The 19,747-nt window shown below is 30.1% G+C and overlaps 1 protein-coding gene across 1 annotated transcript in view; it reads left to right on the forward strand.

Annotated features, from left to right (window-relative positions):
- Positions 1-4,817: 4,817 nt before the first annotated feature.
- Positions 4,818-19,747, forward strand: part of LOC105840159 (dynein regulatory complex protein 11) — a 66,498-nt gene continuing 51,568 nt past the window's right edge. The window contains exons 1-4 of the mRNA XM_036284402.1: positions 4,818-5,376; positions 6,518-6,728; positions 13,574-13,851; positions 19,246-19,555. Of these exons, the coding sequence (XP_036140295.1) occupies positions 4,873-5,376; positions 6,518-6,728; positions 13,574-13,851; positions 19,246-19,555 (1,303 nt within the window). The 5' untranslated portion in view covers positions 4,818-4,872. The remainder of the gene's footprint in view (positions 5,377-6,517; positions 6,729-13,573; positions 13,852-19,245; positions 19,556-19,747) is intronic.

Below are 19,747 nucleotides of genomic sequence, written 5' to 3' on the forward strand. Positions count from 1 at the left end.
TGGACGAGATCGACAGCAATCGTCGTTGCAATCTTGCACGCATAAGCGTCCAAGGAAAACGCTCTCATAATCACATAATATATATATTATATCATACATCTCACTCACTCCTCTAGTAATCTATAGTCGTAGGACTATAAAATATTAGCCACATTCCAATCGGTAATTCAGTCTTCCGCCTATGAGCTCCTATTTGTACATACTTTTCGGGTACACACTAAATGGAGAATATATAACGAGCCTAGCAGTCTAGTATATTATAAAAGTCTGTGGTATGAACACACCTTGTATTCTTCCACCATGGTATCACTGCTGGACCGACTACTGGAATCAGAATAAATCAATGACTTATTTGATAGGCTAGAAAGAATCCTGAAAAACTACGAAATAGTGGTGAAACATACAAAACAGAAAGCTAAACAAAACTCTTAAATATAGCGCATTTGTTAAGTATAGCGCATTTGTCTAAAAAAATTTTTCTTTTTCTTTTTTCTTTTTTTTTCTTTTTTTCTCTTTCCTCTTTTTTCCTTTTTTTTCTCTTAAAAAAGGAACAGACTGATTAGAAAATTAGTTATAATTTTCTTAAGTTTCTTTAGTCAAAACACATTAGAATTGTAATAATTAGCGTCTTAAAAATTTTATAATAATTTTTTTTATCAAGATACACTGACCTATTGTATAATGGCTCATAGTAGAATCTCTAACTCGCATAATTGTAATAACTTTAATTTTATTCAATGGAACGCGAAATCTTTATTACACAGACTCTACGAAATGGAAAAGCAGAGCACACTTTATAAGGCATTTGTTATTTCAGAGACTTGGTTAACTGGTCAAAATACTGTTCTCCTGAGAGGGTTTAATATAATTAGAAAGGACAGAGAAAATAGAAGAGGCGGTGGCGTGGCAATACTTGTGTCTCACTCTCTTAAGTATCAGGCCATTCGGGTACCATATGATTGCTCAGACAAAATAGAGGTATGTGCGTCGGAGATTTTTCTAGCGGGTGAGTCTTTAATACTAATAGCGTGTTACCCTCTTAATTTGTGAGTTATTACAGACGACGAATGGAGTAGATTTTTTAATCAATTCGGAAACTACAGTTTAGTTATTTTCACGAGTGGCACTCACTTGGACACGGTTCAAATGGACACGGTGCATTTGGACACGGTGCTCTTGGACACAATATCTTGCGCACGGTTTAAATGGCCACGGTACATTTGGACATAGTTTATTTGGACAAAAGAAATTTTATTAAAAATGTAGTTATATGCACACGTAAAATTTGACCACCGGATATTTGCACACGAAAAAATGCCCACTGATCATTTGCACACGGAAAGATGCGCACTGATCATTTGCACACGAAAAGATGCACACCGATCATTTGCACACCATTTATTTGGACACGGTGCTTTTGGACACCGTTTATTTGCACACCGCTCGGTTGCACACCGTCCAATTGCACACCATTTAAGTCGCAAACTCATGTGGTGCAGTAAATGCTTTACACACACACACACACACACACACACACACACACACACACACACACACACACACACACACACACGGGGGGGGGGGCAAGAGGGCCTACACATTGCAAACGCAGCCATAATGTATGAATATTTAATATGCGTTTGATTTAACCGTGTGCAACTGAACGGTGTGCAAATGATTGGTGCATATCTTTCAGTGTGCAAATGATCGGTGTGCATCTGTCCATGTGCAAATGAGTGGTGGACAAGTAAATGGTGCGCAAGTGAGCGGTGTGCAAATGAATGGTATGCAACTTTTACATATCGAAGTAAACGTGGGCATTTTTTCGTGTGCAAATATCTGATGGCCAAATTTTACGTGTGCATGTAACTGGTGTATATTTTTAATAAAATTTCTTTTGTGTCCAAATGCACAGTGTGCAAATGCACCATGGTCATTTGAACCGTGCGCAAGATATCGTCCAAAAGCACCGTGTCCAAATGCACCGTGTCTATTTAAACTGTATGCAAGTGCACCGCTCTCGCGGAGGAAATGACAGGTCAGCCAAACGCAGATTAGTGCTAAATATTAAACTTTAATGAGATTATTAATTTAGGATCTTTACAATACGAGTTACTGTAAACTGTCTTTGCTGTTTAACTCTGACTGCACTTATTATGTAAAGATTATCTTTTTTATAAAATTATGTGATTATGTATTTATTAATTAAATTAATTAATAAATACAACCATAGTTAAACAATAAAGTCAATTTACAGTCTCTCTTGTTGTAAAGATCCTAAATTAATAATCTCAGATCAGTCTTTCTGTAATAATATTGATATTGCAATGTGAAATAATATTATTATTACCGAAATACCAAGAATAATATAGGTTGATTATTATTTCTTAAAAGATATAAATGTATAAATACTTTTTTGTAAAGATTTAATGATCATATAGACCCATCAAAAGTAATATATATATATATAGATATATATATATAGTACTTAAATATAGTTAAAAGTATTAAAATTAACTAATAAAACTCGTGTTAGATGAGTTGTATAAATTTTTGAACATTTAACGTCGTTTTTGTGCGTAGAACACGAATCTGACAGAAAAAGGTGTCGCTCTGCCCCGCGAGATAAGATATTAATCGTTAAAGTTCACTATTTAACAGGTTATGAAACCTGTCATACCGACGAAATGTTTCGACTGAACATGGTCCCGTGGTCCCGTGGCCATATATTTTGACCTATTTTAATTGAAAGAGAATTAATATATTCTCAGAAATTTTACGTTTTACAAATACGATACATGATATCATTACGTAAAGTAAACGATGTCTACGCTTATACAGTACATGTAGGTTTGCGACTTTCTACGCTGTTCGTTTCCAATGTTTTCACATTAACCAAATATCAATTTTAAAATGTGTGGTTAGGTTAGGTTAGGAAAAATTCCGAGGAAGATGTGCAGGGGGAGCCTCTCCCCCGCCCCGCGTTTTCTGAGTTGTATAAATTTGTGAACATTTAACGTCGTTTTTCTCAAAAATTACTGTTTTTATGGCAAAAATAAATAGAACATAAAATATGTATTTCGATGAGATCTACAACTTTTGTTTGAAGTATTTTTAGAAATTCCCATTATTTACGGAAATAAATGGAAAAAACTATTTTTATGGTTTTTTCATGGTTTTCGCCATAAAAATCAAATTTGCGCCAATATTCACTATCATATTCGTAATCAGTGCCCCAAAATACGTAAAAATATGTAGTTTCAAAAAAATCAGAGGTAAGTTTTTGGAACTGTACCTATAATCTCATTAAAGTTTAATATTTAGCACTAACCTGCGTCTTGCTGACCTGTCATCTCAGCTAGGTTATTTTGATTTTCCATGCATCATCTGTCACAATCACGGTTCTGCACTACATGCCTCCATGCTACTCTTGGGTATCGATATTATGTAATTTTTCCCCTAGGGCGGAAACGTGAAAAGTGAAAAATTTCAAGCTACTGTCTCTTTCTATTCAACACCAATAGAAAGAGACAGTTACATGAAACTTTTCATTTTTCACGTTTCCACCTTAAGGAAAAAGTTACATGATCACTGCCCTGAATGCACCACAGTGTTGTCAACTTCAGAAATAAGTTTATGGATTCTAGAGATTTTCCATCATTGCCAACATTATCCCCTAATTTTTTATGGATTTTGGCTCTTTATCGGACTCGACCGCCAATCAAGACACGTAATTTCTTGTTCTGTTCTTCCGCGGACACGAACATGTACTTTTTGTCAATTCTCGTGCCCCTGTCACGTTCGTAACCATCTATCGCGCGAAAAACACAAGCAGAAATCCCCACCATCTGTCCCGGGCGACGACGATAATATTGACGATGACGACGACGTTTCTTAAAAATTTTACTCTTGATGCGAAACTTTAAATTGCGAACTAATTTGCATCTAACTTGCATCTAATTTATATAACAAAAGTGTTTTTATTTTTCCACGTAGCGGAAAAATAAAAACACTTTTGTTATATAAATTAGATGCAAGCTATCCATTAAGCTTATTTAGAAATCAATCGATTCAGCCGTTATTGAGATCCGATAATCTATACGGAAAGAATTTTCTCTTAAAAATTACCCTGAAAATCGTGGTAATTGTAGGACAACGTAACCTTGAAGAATTTTACTATACTTTTGACAAAATTTACTAAAATTTTAATAAAATCTGACAAAATTTTGTAAATTTCATTATACTTCTAACAAAATTTATTAAAACTTTGCCAAATTTTATTAAAAGTATCGTAAAATTCTTTAAGGTTTACGTTGTCTCACAATTACCACGATTTTCAGGATAATTTTTAAGAGAAAATTCTCTCCGTGTACAGAATCTCGCAAATAGTGTCTCGCGTAAATAGAGGCACGGCCTCGCGCACGTACACTTGGTGCGAGGTACTACCGTGCCTCTTGATACAGAAAGCAAACGGTAGAGTAATCAAACAATTTCGCGTCATAATACTTGCTGCCATTAAAACTTTACTACTAATATTAATCTCTTATTATGGAATCTTATTCCAAGAAATCGAAAGCTCTAGAAATCCTTTATTTATATTCTAACGATTCTGCAGTCCAGAGAACTTTTTTAATTTTCTTGATAAAACACTTTTTTGCAATAAGAATTAAAATTTTATATATAATTATTATATATAAAATTCGGTTTCAAGCGCAATTCCTTCCATTTGTTCTTTCCATCATTTCGTAAATTACGTTGCTAGGTAACCGACACTCGATTATATCCGTTCCAAGTAACAATCGATGTAATAAGGTATACAACAGGTACGGGGGTAGAAATTTTTAAGTGCAAAAGAATTTAAGAAATTGAGAAATGTCGAGCGCGACGTACGACGAGCTTTGGAGAGCAACTGAAACGTCGCTCGCGGAAACGATTCAGGCGGACATGGTGCTTCAAGGTGCGAAACCGCAACAGGACCGTAAAAAGGCGCACGATGTCGTTACGAGACTGTACGTGAAATACATCCTTGCGTGTAACAAACTCGAGCAATGTTACGATCAAACGATACAACCCCAGAAGCGACTACTAATCAAGAGACTGTTGGACGCGACTCTAGGCAGAGTTTTGGAGTTGAAACACGAGCTGGTCGATATCGACCTCTCGGAACATAGTTATTACGACGACGTGCTGATCGAGTGCGGCGTGACGCCGCAGGAGGCCGAGATCCGGGTGCCCAACTACTACAGACGCAATCGAATCGCGGAGATCGAAGAGAGGCGGAAGTTCACAGAGGATACGCTTCGAAATCTCGGTGCGCTTCATGAGATCGTACTGCCCGGCAAGATTACCGAGTCTCAGGCTATACGGCTTATTCAGGTACCGAGCAGCGTGAATCCTTATTATATATGCATAATATATGTACCCCGATAGGAAAAGATTTATAAAATTGTATGACAAAAGAATTGTAAAAGATTTATATATATAATCCGTCATTATGAGGGCATAGTTGAGGAAATAGATGTAGAAACATTAATAAATGTTTGCGCAATTAAATTTTGAAATGATATGTTGGCATAACAATAGCGATATGACGAATCATCTTAACAGCATATTTGCAAAATTAAATTTAGAAACAAATTGTGCAATAATTGAGAAAAACATTTCAGTCGTAACATTTTTAAAACATTTAGAAATATAATTATGCACAAAAAACTCAAATTATTCCCCAATTATTCCTAAATTATGATGCACAAATATTGAAACACGAAATGTGTAATATTGCATGTTTCAATATTTGTGCATTATAATGTAGGAATGATTTAAAAATTACTGACCGTCAGTGGCGCCGACTTGGAAAACTTTTTGGGGGGCAAGAGGAAAATTTCTAACGACCTTTTTTTAGGCTAGACGGATAAAAGTTAAAAACACTTTCACATTACATTATATCGTTTCTTATCGAAAATTGGAAAGTTCCCTAGCATTTTACAAACAGTCCGCAAAAATGATGCCACAGGTTCTAAAATAGCTTCAAATATAAGTATGTTTCATATATAAGTATGCGAGCTTTAATATCTTATACACTTACATATATTGTTATTTACATTGCACAAAATTGAGAAAGTTTATTTCAAATATTTGAGAAAAAAAGCTTATTTTCCTTATTTTTAGTTGGTAGTCTGATACGAGCTTAAGCTGTGCGCGCGGTTTCTTAAAAAAAAAACTTTTTCAAAAAGATAAAAATTATTGGGGGGCCAAAAGTGCTCTGCCTCCCCCCCCCCTCTAAGTCGGCGCCAGTGCTGACCGTTATTACAATCAATGAGATACTTAACTCTCCAACGGACGCAACTGTCCGTCTGTAATCTGTCAGACAAAGTGCCTCTTTTTTAATCTTCATTAAATGTCTAGCGACTCTAGTGAATAAGCGATATTTATTAAATTCATTGTGTAATACCTTTTGATAATAATTTCGAATTAAATATCGGGGTAGTAGAAGCAACGTATCAATTTAATGCTTTAGGCTCACGAACGAGCGAGACAAGGTAGATTGCGTTATCAATTTATGAAAGAAGTTCGTGAAATGAAGGAAAGATCGACTATTAAACCAGAAGTTGAAGAAAAGGATGAAACGAGCGAAAAGCTTGCGGCGCTGACAATTCAAAAAGTATGGAAGGGATATATCACTAGACGTTATATTCGTAAAAGACGTCTCGAGGAAATGTTACTTGTAGGTAAGAATTTAAATAATCGCGACGTTACTTTTTCGTCGTCACTTGGTTTTTTCCGCTTGGTCATTTCCATTAAATTTATCAAGTCTATGTTTCTTTCGAAAAGAGTTAAAACAAAATAGATTGAAAAATAGTTTTAAAATTTAGTAATTTTTTAATCTCGTTCTATATACAAATACTCACTCGTCATGTAATGTTTCTAAAATATTTTATTTGAAATGTTACACTGTATATAGCAATATCACAGAAATATTTTACGACTATTTCTGCAACACTTCTGCAATGTTTCAATGTTCGCGATCATTTCAAGTGCAAACTTTTTGAAAGATTTTAGTAATATTTCGATAATATTATTGAAATATTTCTGAAACATATCTATGCAGATAGCAGAAACATTTCAGAAAATATCTTAAATACATTTTATCCAAGAAATTGCAGATACACTTAAAAAATATTATTGTAATATAATAATAATAATTAAAACAGGATCAATGAAATTGTTAAATGTGAAGATAAAAATAAAATTGCCTATATTGGTTTATAGCGGGTTTTGGTACGAAATAATTTGTGTAATTTTTACTATTTCTTATGAACTATATTGCATTCTTGTCAGTCTATATTTACCCACACAGCAAAAGTTGATCCGAGGTACGTCCATCGGATGTATGTCAAGGTCTTTTCAAACATCCTAAGTATGTCCATAAAAATCCATAAGACGTAATAAATACTGAGGATGTACTGAGGATCTCCCTATGTCCGCTTATAAGATATCCATACGCGATCCAAAACTAAACGTCCCTGGGATGTAATTATGTAGAATAAAGTCGATCCCAGCAATATCCATTGGATGTCCACTGGATTTCTAAATGCTTTTTAATGTTCCTCCGCTGCAACCATGGTTGCATTTTGATATATTATACACTCCTGTATATTTATATTATAAACTACATTTACACGGTCCAATTTATGCCGAAGTTATAACATTAATGTTATAATTTCGGCCGTGTAAATGTAGTTTATAACCCAGCAAACACAGAACATAGCAGCAACATTGCGACAATGTTGTAACATCGTAACAACATTACAGCAATATTACAACATTGCCGCAATGTTATTGTAATATTCTGTGTTTGCTAGGAATATACGGGAGTGTTAATATATCGAAACGCAAGTGTGGTTGCAACGAAGAAGCATTAAAAAGCATTTGGAAATCCAATAGACATCCAGTAGATATTGCTGCAATCGACTTTATTTTACATAATTACATCTATAATATACGGAATTACATTCCGTCCATAATAGACGAAAAGATTCTTGCACAATTTCAAGCAACAAACAATACGAATAGGGAATAATAAGAGAAGATCTTTTTTGTAAAATATAAAATAAGATTTATTATATAAAATATATATTTAATTACACAAACATAAAATTTGTTTAATTAAAAAAACAAATTAAAAACAATTGCACATTTTAATTGTACTCTACTTGCAGTCTTAATAATACAAAAAAAAAACATTTCTACTCGCAGTTTAAAAAAAAAATAAAAAAAAACATTAACTTTTTAAAATTTAACCATGCGCAGCAGTATTTTTTAAATAGGTTTTGGAATGCATGTTATACAAACATAAAATTTGTTTTAATTTAAAAACAAAAATTAAAGGCAATTACATATTTCGATTGTACTCTATTTGCAGTTTTGAAAAAAATAAAAAAACATTTAACCATGTGCAACAGCATTTTTCTGTGCTTTTTGGGATGCATGACGAAACCATGTTTTAATTGGTTCTGAAATTTCGTGTTCAGTCGTTTGGGGATATTTCATTTGCTGCGACGATGCACGTGACACCTTGCTCGTAATACAATTTACACTTCAAAGGCTATGTAAGCAGACCACCCAGGATGACAAAAAACGCATCAACCTATGACATCGTAGTGAGCTCTTTGGGCCTACGTATTTTTTATTACATCTTAAAGATACATCTTAGTTGTCATGGCTAAATTTTAGTTTCGATAACGAATATTTTTTTTGCATGTAGTAGTAATCACCTATTGGGTCACGAGCTTCTGTCTCCTTGAAAGAAAAATATGTGCTCAAATAGTGTTTTATCGTTGAATAACACTAGAATTTGAATCAAAGAAAAAACTAAATTCTTTCAAAAAATATTTTATTTAAAAGAAACAATTACTTTGTTTAAAATCCAAACAATTGTATTTGTTAGTTCAAACATTAGTTTCATTGGCGTATACCAATGAACAAATTTGTTTGACTTAAAGAAAATTTATTAAATCCAAAGAAACTTTTCTCTCTGTGTATATATTTATTTATTTTTTTATTTTTTCTAAATCCTTTTTTTTTAAATTTCTTTAATTTTTAAAAAATTAATTTTATTTTATTTATTCTCAAATAATCTTGTTATACTTCTTTACAATTGAATTTTCTAGATTATCCATTTAGATGGCGTTCAAGCTAGGCTTCCGAAAAATTCCAAATATAATAATGGGAATGTGCCTTTCGAATTGTTAATACGGCACAATACTTTAATTACCACTCTTGGTAAATTTTATCCTAAAAATGCCGAGATTCAGGCTATAAAATGTTCCATTAAAGAAATTTTAAATATATCCGAACAGTTTGTTAGTAAGTTATTTTAAATCTTTTTTTAATTTAATTAAAATAATTTTTTTTCTCAACATGTTTTTTTTTAATTTTAATGTAACTTTTTTTTTAATTTTAAAAATTGTTTTCCATTTTTTTCCATTACTAAAAAATTTTTTTTTTTTAGTTTTTAAATTTTATTTTATTTTTAATTATTTATATCTTAAACTTATAGCTCATTACTATTTTACATTTAAAATTATTAAAAAAATGAAAATTAATCTTTTTGTTCTTATTTTTACATTTATATTTGTTTTCAATTTAATATTATAATCTTTTTTTTTTAATTTTTTATTGTTTATTTTTAATTTTTTTTTGCATTTATATAATGTATATTTTGGGTTTATGGTTGGTTAAATTTTATTCTCTAATTTGTTTATACTTTTTTTTCCAAATATCTATTAAACTAAAATTAATGTTTTATAATTCTTTAAACTTTTTGATTTTTTTCTACTTTAAAAAATTGTTATTTTTTCCTTTCAGAATTAAAAGGATTTATTAAAACAAATTTTACTTCCACTTTTAATGTTAAATTAAATAAAATAATTGGTATGGGTACAATTACAGATGGTTATTATAAATTAGAAGTTCATATATTAAATTTTTTGACTGATGATTATTCAAAATTAAATTTTAAAAAGGGGGATAAAATCGTATTTATTGCTTCTGTACAATTTACAGGTAATAATTTAATTTAATTTAATTTTTTCTATAAAACTTTTATTTTTATTTATGCTTTTTTTAAATTTGATGATTAATTTTAATCATCAAATTTGCAATTCTATATTTTATACTTTTTAAAACTATTTTTTCTAAATTTCTCCTTTTGAAAAAATAATGCAAATGCAATATTTCTGAAATCTTTGAGAGAAGATAAAAAAGTTTGCTTTCATATTTGTATGGCTCTGTAACAAAAGAAATGTGATAAATGCATTATTTCAAAAATATTTCTGAAAAATTACACAATGAATATTTCTGCCAAATATCAAACGCAACATTGCATTTAAAATATTTCTAAAAAATTTTTGAAGGATTGTGTAGGTAATAAAAATTTAAATTGCTGAAAATGAATTTCTGCAATACCGCGCAAAAAATATTGCAAATATAATGATTCAGAAACATTTCTGAATGTTTAAAATTGACATAAAAACATATTCTCTATATAATTATATAGTTAATAATGATAACATTAAAGTATACATGAAATAAACAATAAAAAATACCTTATTTTAATGTGCATATATTATTTTATTTAATACTTTATAAAATTTTATTTAATACTTTATTACAATAATTACTGAGATATTATTTATTTTCAACACTTATAGTTTCCTCGATGCGTTTTCATTCATACAAGTTAAAAAAATTAATATCTCGATTATTACTGCAAAATAATATGAGACTTTTACTTCAATTCTTTCTATCTTTCTAGCTATTGTACATGTTAGAGCATTCACTCTAAATATTTATTTATCTTTTTTTATTATTTTCTCATGTAACAAGTCTCATTTTACGATATATTACTTTTTTGTAATGTTATAAAATGAATATCTTTTTTTTAATGTTACTAAACAAAATAAAGTTTTAAAAAATTATGACAAAATGGAAGTGTTTTGTTACAAATTTCTACAATAATGTAAATCTATAAACCTTTATTAAAATAAACCTTTATTAACATAATCAATGGTTCATTATTTTTTGATTATGTTTATTAACATAATCAAATATTAAACATTTTTTAAATATGTTTATTTTAAAACTGTTGTATTACATAAAAATAAGATTGCTTAAATTTAAACAATATTATTGTAATACAATAATAATAATTGAAATAGGACCGATGAAATTGTCAAAAATAAATATACAACTAAGATCGCTTATATTGATATAACAGATCTTGGTGCTAAAAAATTTTGGTATAATTTTTATTATTTTTAACTCATATATATGAATTGTGCGCACTTTTTTGGTCTTGAAACGGTCACTAAATATAGACTGACAAGAATGCGACATAGTTCATAAGAAATAGTAAAAATTACACAAATTATTCAGTATCAAAACTCGCTATAAACCAATATAGGCAATTTCATTTTTATCTTTACATTTAACAATTTCATCGATCTTGTTTTAATTATTATTATTATATTACAATAATATTTTTTAAGTGTATCTGCAACTTCTTGGATAAAATGTATTTAATATATTTTCTGAAACGTTTCTGCTATCTGCATAGATATGTTTCAGAAATATTTCAGTAATAATTATCGAAATATTACTAAAATCTTTCAAAAAGATTGCACTTGAAATGATCGCGGACATTGAAACATTGCAGAAATGTTGCAGAAATAGTCGTGCAATATTTCTGTGATATTGCTGTATACAGTGTAACATTTCAAATAAAATATTTTAGAAACATTACATGCCGAGTGGGTAGAGAATATGTTTTTATGTCAATTTTAAACATTCAGAAATGTTTCTGAATTATTATATTTGCAATATTTCTTGTGCAGTATTGCAGAAATTCATTTTCAGCAATTAAAATTTTTATTACCTACACAATCCTTCAGAAATTTTTTAGAAATACTTTAAATGCAATGTTGCGTTTGATATTTTGCAGAAATATTTATTGTGTAAAAAATATTAATATTATTTTATAATTTTCCAGAAATATTTTTGAAATAATGCATTTGTCACATTTCTTTTGTAATATTACAGAATCATACAAATATGAAAGCAAACTTTTTTATCTTCTCTCAAAGATTTCAGAAATATTGCATTTGCATTATTATAAAAATATGGTGCAGATTTATTTTTAAAATATTTCACATGCAAAATTACAATTAAAATATTAACGAAATATTTACCTACTAAACACCGAACATAGCAGCAACATTGCGGCAATGTTATAACATTGTAGCAATGTTACAGCAATATTACAAAATTGCCGTAATGTTGCTGCAATGTTCTGTGTTTGCTGGGTACCCAGTGAACACAGTAATATAGCAGCAGTGTAACAGCAACGTAACCGAATATAACAGGTTACGTTACTCTGAAATTACACGTAACTTACATGTAAGTTACAATTTCCGACTCAGCAATATAACATGTTATAATTACATGTTATCTAACCGTTACACAACAGTTACAAAGAAAAATAAAATAAAATAAAAATTTCATTTTTTTGAAATTATTTTTATCAACAGCACATACTACATTTAGGATAAATTTTTATTAATTAATTAAATTTAAATTGTGTTATTTTTTATTTTATTCTTACTTGCCGCTGCTAGGTTTGAACCCGGGACCTTAGAATTACGAATCTTGTACTCTACCTGCTAATTTGACTCATCGATATGGGTACTTGTTATTGTCTACATGTACCTATATGTAAACTGACGCGACTATATTGATTTTTATAAAAGCAATTAAATTTTGCAAAACATATTAAAAATAAATAGCATTAATTTATTTACTTATTAATTTCATTGTTAAATTTATCTTTTTCCATAACCTTAATAATTTGATGGAAATTGCGATCTATTTAGCACTAATCTTTGAAGCGTTCAAATGATTAATTAGATGGTTAACTATATAGATCATAATTCTAAGAAAAATTGAATAGTATACATTTATTATTCTGTTTTTGTTCAGCACATGATGAATTTAGATTTTGTACATTTTTTGTTTGCAGTAATTGTAGACAAACCGTTATTTTTGAAAACATTATCTTTATAATAATTTTTTTTATTATTAAATAGATCTGTCATTCAGGATATGTTATAATGTCTGATTTCTGAGTCAACTACGACGCATCGTTCCGTAATAACATTGATACGAACGTGTTATGTTACGATTATACAATTTTTGTTGAATAACTGTAACGCCAAAACGATGTATAACAGCTAGATCACTTGCGTATAACAAATATTACGTAACAGGTTATTTCCATGTCATATAGCACCTACATATCACAAGAATAACAATGTTAAATTACATGTAACTTCCATGTTATATTGCCGCTATAAAATGTGTTCACTGGGTATGTACCATTTTCAAATATTACAATATTTCAACAACATTTTGCCGAGTGGGTAGGAGCACAGATTTATCGCCCGTTTCGCTGGAAAAGCGAAAATCTTCGCTGCTGTGTCTCATTCGATAAGTATCAACGTATCAATTTTGTTCCAAGGAATGTTACAGCCTAGTCAAGTGATTACGGAGAATGCCAGACAAGCGAAGAGACTGAAACAGCTAAGATATGAAAAGCAGTTAAATTTTCAAATGCAATACGAAGACTTGATTTTAGAAGCCACGGAGAGAATTCGCAAGGAGAAAAGCGTTATTATGGAAGAAAACATAAGAAGTGAAATTCGAAATTGGATTGACACTTATTTTCAACAAACTGGAAAGATACCTGATTTACCATCTGTCGAAAGCGGAGGTTCGCGAATGATTTTCAGCAGGCAGGTAAATTAAGGTTTTCACACACACACTTTGTAAAACGTAACAGTAAGGTTTCGACTAATCACGTACTCGATTCTGTGGTTACGGTTACGGTCGTCCAATCCAATGTGTCAAAACCTAATATTGTTACGTTTTACGGAAAGTGTGTGTGTGTGTGTGTGTGTGTGTGTGTGTGACTAGCTTTACAAATACACGTACGCGCGTGCGCGTCATAAATTCACGCATAAATAGAATATAGGAAAAATGACAATTAATCAAAATGCATACATGTACAATTTGGATCGCGTATTAATTTTCGTGACAATTTATTTCCTTTAGACGTTCTCTCTCTTTTTCTCTCTCTTTCTTGATTTTTCTAGAAAAATTCACGGCGGTCTTAACAGTTCCCAGTGAGAAACGATAATGAATTCGACATCAATTCGACGTCGAATCGACATCGAAATGATGATTTCGATGTCGAATCGATGTCGATTCGATGTACTATTTCTCACTGGGTTCAGAAATGTATTATTATATTTCAAGCATTTTATACTTCTACGTGACGTATCAGATGTCTCACAGTTAACTTCATATTTTATAGGTTTCAAGATTACAAAATTATAATATTTCTAAAGGAAAAATAAAAATTAATCAAAACTATACGTAACAAATAATTGTTGTATTTTATTTCTCACCTCTCATATCAAATAAACAATATTTGCACCGCAAAAAAGCCTAATCTTAAAAATATATGTCGCATCTCTGGAAGCATTACCAAAAATTAAAAAAATTCATAGATTCTTCTATCATCACGTTTGAATATCTTTGTAAAATTTGAACAATTCTCACTTGGTTTAAAAATTATTTAATTTATTTAATTTTTTTATTTATTCATTAATTTTTTTTTGTTAAAATCGCATTTTGTAGCACTATTTAATAAGAAAATAGCATTACAAATTAAATCAAAATTTTTACATATAAACTAATCTTTGACAAAATCCTAATTAAATATTCGTGTAAAAATTTATTTTAGTTTATTTACACGTTTAAAAGTCATTTATCTCAAATTGTAACAAAATGTGGTTATTTTCGTTACATATGTCATTATAAATTAATTTTTGATTATTTTCTTTTTTATATGGCTAAGTTTCAAGACCAAATTTTTGATATCAGTAATTTAAATTTTTTGATCGTTGATTAAGAAAAAAAGAGAAAAATCTAAGAAGCCTGTAATTTTTTGACTCCTTTTAGCTGGTATTATAAAGACAAAGTATCCTTAAGAGGATGCTAAACTGCTCGTCAAACTTGATCGAGGTCGATAATGTAGAGGCATTTAGGCACGTCATTAACAAAATTTTGTATGTATTTCTTTTATAGATTTAGAAATCCTTTTCCAGAATTAAAGTTTATGTATTCCGCACACTGTTATCGTCTATACTTTAATTGTGGAAAAGGATTTTAGAACAAATTGTACAATTTTGTCGATAAAACAGATAGGATCCCCTTAAACACGGAAAACTTTTTTTCCTAGACTTATTCTAAAAGCACAATATTGTTTTTTGCTAAAATGCCAAGTGCGCCTTATGCTTATTCCCAAATAGCACTGGATGTTTCAAGGACGTCCATTTTAAGTCCAATTCAGGTCCGCATGTCCATGGACATAAAATGGACATTCATTGGATGTCCATTATTGGAATTTAAACGGATCTATTCAGAACGTCCTATGCTAGATATTTGATTTATGTCCGCACTTGTATCTTCCCAGACAACACGCATGTCTAAAAGACGTCTTTAAGACGTCTTAAAAGAGACATCTTTGAGACTTTACCAAAAGACGTCTTTATGACGTCTTAAAATCGTCTTATTTTAGACGTCTCTCTTAAGACGTCTAAAATACGTCTTTTTTAAAGACATCTTATTTGAGACGCCATTTAGACGTCTTTACGACGTCTTAGAAAAACGTTCTTCCCACACAGCACACTTTATCTTAGGGATGTCCCTGGGATGTCATTTTGGGATATCGCAATATCGTTAGATATCCACAGACCGTCTGCGATATCCAAAGGATATCCAAGGGATGCACAAATGTCCACCGATTTGACATCCTGTAGATGTCTCAAACGATATCTAGAGGATATCCAAGGGATTTCCTGAGATATCGTAATATACCCTAGTAAAAAAATTTGTCAGAATTAAAAAAATTTTTTTCAGGATTTCCGATAAATATTTCGATTTTTTATAAGAATTAAAACGTTTTTCGGAAAAATTTTAAAAATAAAAAATTTTGATTAATTAAAAAAATTTTTGAATATTTCTAAGTATTTTTAGGAGTTTCTAAGAATTGAAAAAAACTTGGCAAAATATAAAAAATTCTAATTATTTTTACGGTAATCTTGTAAAAGAAAGAAGACTATAATAACATGTTTCAACCAAGTCACTGCAGTCGTACCCGTTAAAGCATGTTTAATCTCTATATCTGAAAAAACGGTCACCCATTCAAGTGTCAACCATCGCTGACGTTACTTGACTTCGAAGACCGTACGCATCCTAACGCCACGTGATAATCCATGAACACTTTTTGTCTATGCATACATATTTGTTATGCATACATATCATTACAATATATGTTATCAGAAGAATGAAATTATGTATAGTTAATTTATATTTTTATGAATAAATATAAAGTTTTAATTTTTTATTCATTTTTACATATGAGTGCAAAATAGCATGTGGAATAACTTATTAAAAAGTTTGTTTTTGCTCTGTTTGTATAAAATCAGAAAAATTTTTTAATGTCATTTTTTATAATTTTTTAGTATTATTAATATATACCACATTGTTTCGATAAGTGTGCTTTCTTTATGTTCTGTTTTAATTTACGTTTCATAGAGATTTAATTAACGCTTTTGTCACTTTTTTATTACATTATAATTCACTTTTCCTTTTACACTTGATTTACGCTCTATTAATTAATTGTAGAAATAAAAGATATGATGGGATATTATATATCTGGATGTAATAGGATATCGTAAGATATTATATCATATCTTACAATATCTTATAATATTTTAAAATATTTTTTGGGGATATCGAAATATATTATAATGGGACATCATATGATATCTTAAGATATTTTACGATATTTTAAGATATTTTTGTAGGATATCCCGAGAGCTACTCATTGAGATATCCGTGGGATCGCCTTCGTCTGTCTGGGATAATTTAGGATATCCTCAGGATAAGGTGTGCTGTGTGGGTTAAGACGTCGAATGACGCACATAACCAAATCTGCCGTATGATGCGATCAAGTTGATCGACGTGCTTATCCCGTATCAATTTTTGAAACTCTTGCACGTATCGCGTGTGTATTGGGACGTTTTGTCCCGATTTGCTGTGTAACGCAGCCGAGTGTAGATACGTTAATACAACACAATTTTTTAACTCTCGTATCGCGTGTGTAGACTTATTGGAAATAATTAACCTTTCTGACAATGTTTCTGACAACAGTTTGACAATTAATAAACCGTATGATAATAGTGTTGCGCTTAAGTTGCTGTAAAATGTGACTGAATCCAGTATCTCTGTAAAATTCTGTAATTTCCAATCACGAAAACATGAAATAAAATTGAAATATATAATATAAAATTTTTTATTCATAAAAAAATTTTTTTAATAATAAAATAAAAATAATAAAATATAAGTATAAAGTATTTTATTTAAAATAATTAAAAATAAAAAATAATAAACCTAGCTTTTGGAATACCTGACGGAATAATTTTCTACAAAATTCTAAAGAACTACAAAAATTTACAAAAGTGTATTTCAAATGTAGCATTTTTCTGTAGAAACTACAAAAAAATGCTCGAATTGGAACACTTTTGTAAATTTTTGTATTTTTTAGAATTTCGTAGAAATTTTTTCGCCAGAGATGTCTAAAATAATTTTTATATAAGACAAAACGTCATAAATTTGACAAAAATAAAACGTCTATAAAACGTAATAAATAAAAAAATTAGACGTCTTTCAGACGTCTTAAAAACGTCTTAAATCGGGTCATAAGACGTCTTTCTGATAGTTTTATAAGACGTCTTTTAGACGTCTTTAAGACGTCATAATGTTCTCTGGGTTACTTTTATATAATTTATTTTTATTATTTTTATTATATATATATACATATATATATTATTTACAATATTTATAATTAACATTAATTTATAAATAATAATAAATTATATTATTTTTAATTTTCAAAAAGTTTATTTTAATTGTTCTACTTTTAGATATAATATAAAATAATATGAAATAATACGTATTATTATTTTATTTATTATTAACGTTATTAATTATTGGTATTTTTTTAAATGTTTGTTGTAATATATTATTGTTTCTTTTTCGTTTTTTATCGTTTTGGTTTTTTATTTTCGTTTCTTTTTCTTTTTCGTTTCTTTTTTTTTTTCGTTTCTTTTTCCGACCAAAAGAGGGACACAGCAATTGGTCCGGGTCAAGCGCTGTCTCTGTCTAACCAGTAGCATAATGGGCGCTAGACAGAGAAAGAAATTGACCCGGACCACGTCTCCTCTTTGTCTTTCTGCCGGACACTTTTCAAGAACTTTTTGCAGGAAATGGGCAGTCCATGCTTTATGTCGATGATTTTTACAAAATGTGGATTAATCCACTATTACAGCAAGCCCTTTAATTGAAAAAGGCCCAAAAGAAATAATCAAACCATAATAGGTCCAAAATTTGGTTTATTTCAAACTTTCTATGAATGTCCGAAATTGTGACAAACGTATATCCCATGGACGTCCATTATAGGACTTTCTATGAATGTACAAAGTTGTGCCAAATGTATATCCTATGGATGTCCATCGAATGTCCGACGGACCTTATTTGGACTCTTAATGAACATCCGAATGTCCAGAAGCGGATATCCGTTGGACATACAATAGATGTCTTTGTGCTATCTGGGTTTTATACGTACAAAGTCTAAAACTTTTGTACGCAGCAAATTTTTTCACGAGTCGACTACAGAAGTCGATAACAAAACTATAATTTTCTAACTTTCTTTCGTTTTTCGTATGAAATTGATCGCAGCGCACCACGTTACTATCTATACTTTAATTTTGGAGAAGGATTTTCAATTCCATACAATCAATAAAAAGATTTCGGTGTCCAAAAAATTAGTGATAAAACAAAGCAGTTTAGTATCCCCTTAGATATTTTTAAATTGTATTACACGAAAACAACGAAAACATAACAGAGTAAAATTTTCAAATCAATTAATTAGCACGAAATATTTCATTTTTATAATCGAATGTAATTTATTTTTATATTTATAAAGTTTTATAATTTGATGTAATTTTTCTAAAGCGTTTTACTGCATTTTGTTCTTACAACTATTCTTACGACTATTTATAGGGAACTGAGAGTACCGTAAGTAAGTCCACAGCAGTATCATCGAAAGAATCAAAGAAATCAAAACAGTCAAAATCAAAGAAAGATAGCGAAACGGAGCAGTCGGAGGACGAAATGGATCTAGGATTCAAATCTGCTCCCTCTAACTTTTTGACAGAATTGATTCACGCGAATCAAGAGTATCAGGATATTTGGAAGGATAAAGACGAATCTGCGAACTTGATGCAGTTACCTTATCGCGATATGATAGAAGCGAAGAAGACAAAGGAAATTGAGGACGAAGTTAGAGTGGTTGTGGATCAGACGATGAGAGGTATAAATGAAATAATATTTATCCCTTACGAGAGAGAATGATTAAGACTTGCTGAAAATAACACAAATGTCTCTGTTCGATTTAAGGGAGTTCCGCTGCTAAATCAAAACGAACAGATTTTCATAAAACTTTGTAGAGAAGTTCAAATTAGTGATATAATTGACTGTCAAAATTTTAGAAAACTCAACTAGA

This window comes from Monomorium pharaonis, chromosome 3 (assembly GCF_013373865.1).
Source record: "Monomorium pharaonis isolate MP-MQ-018 chromosome 3, ASM1337386v2, whole genome shotgun sequence".
NCBI classification, from domain to species: domain Eukaryota; kingdom Metazoa; phylum Arthropoda; class Insecta; order Hymenoptera; family Formicidae; genus Monomorium; species Monomorium pharaonis.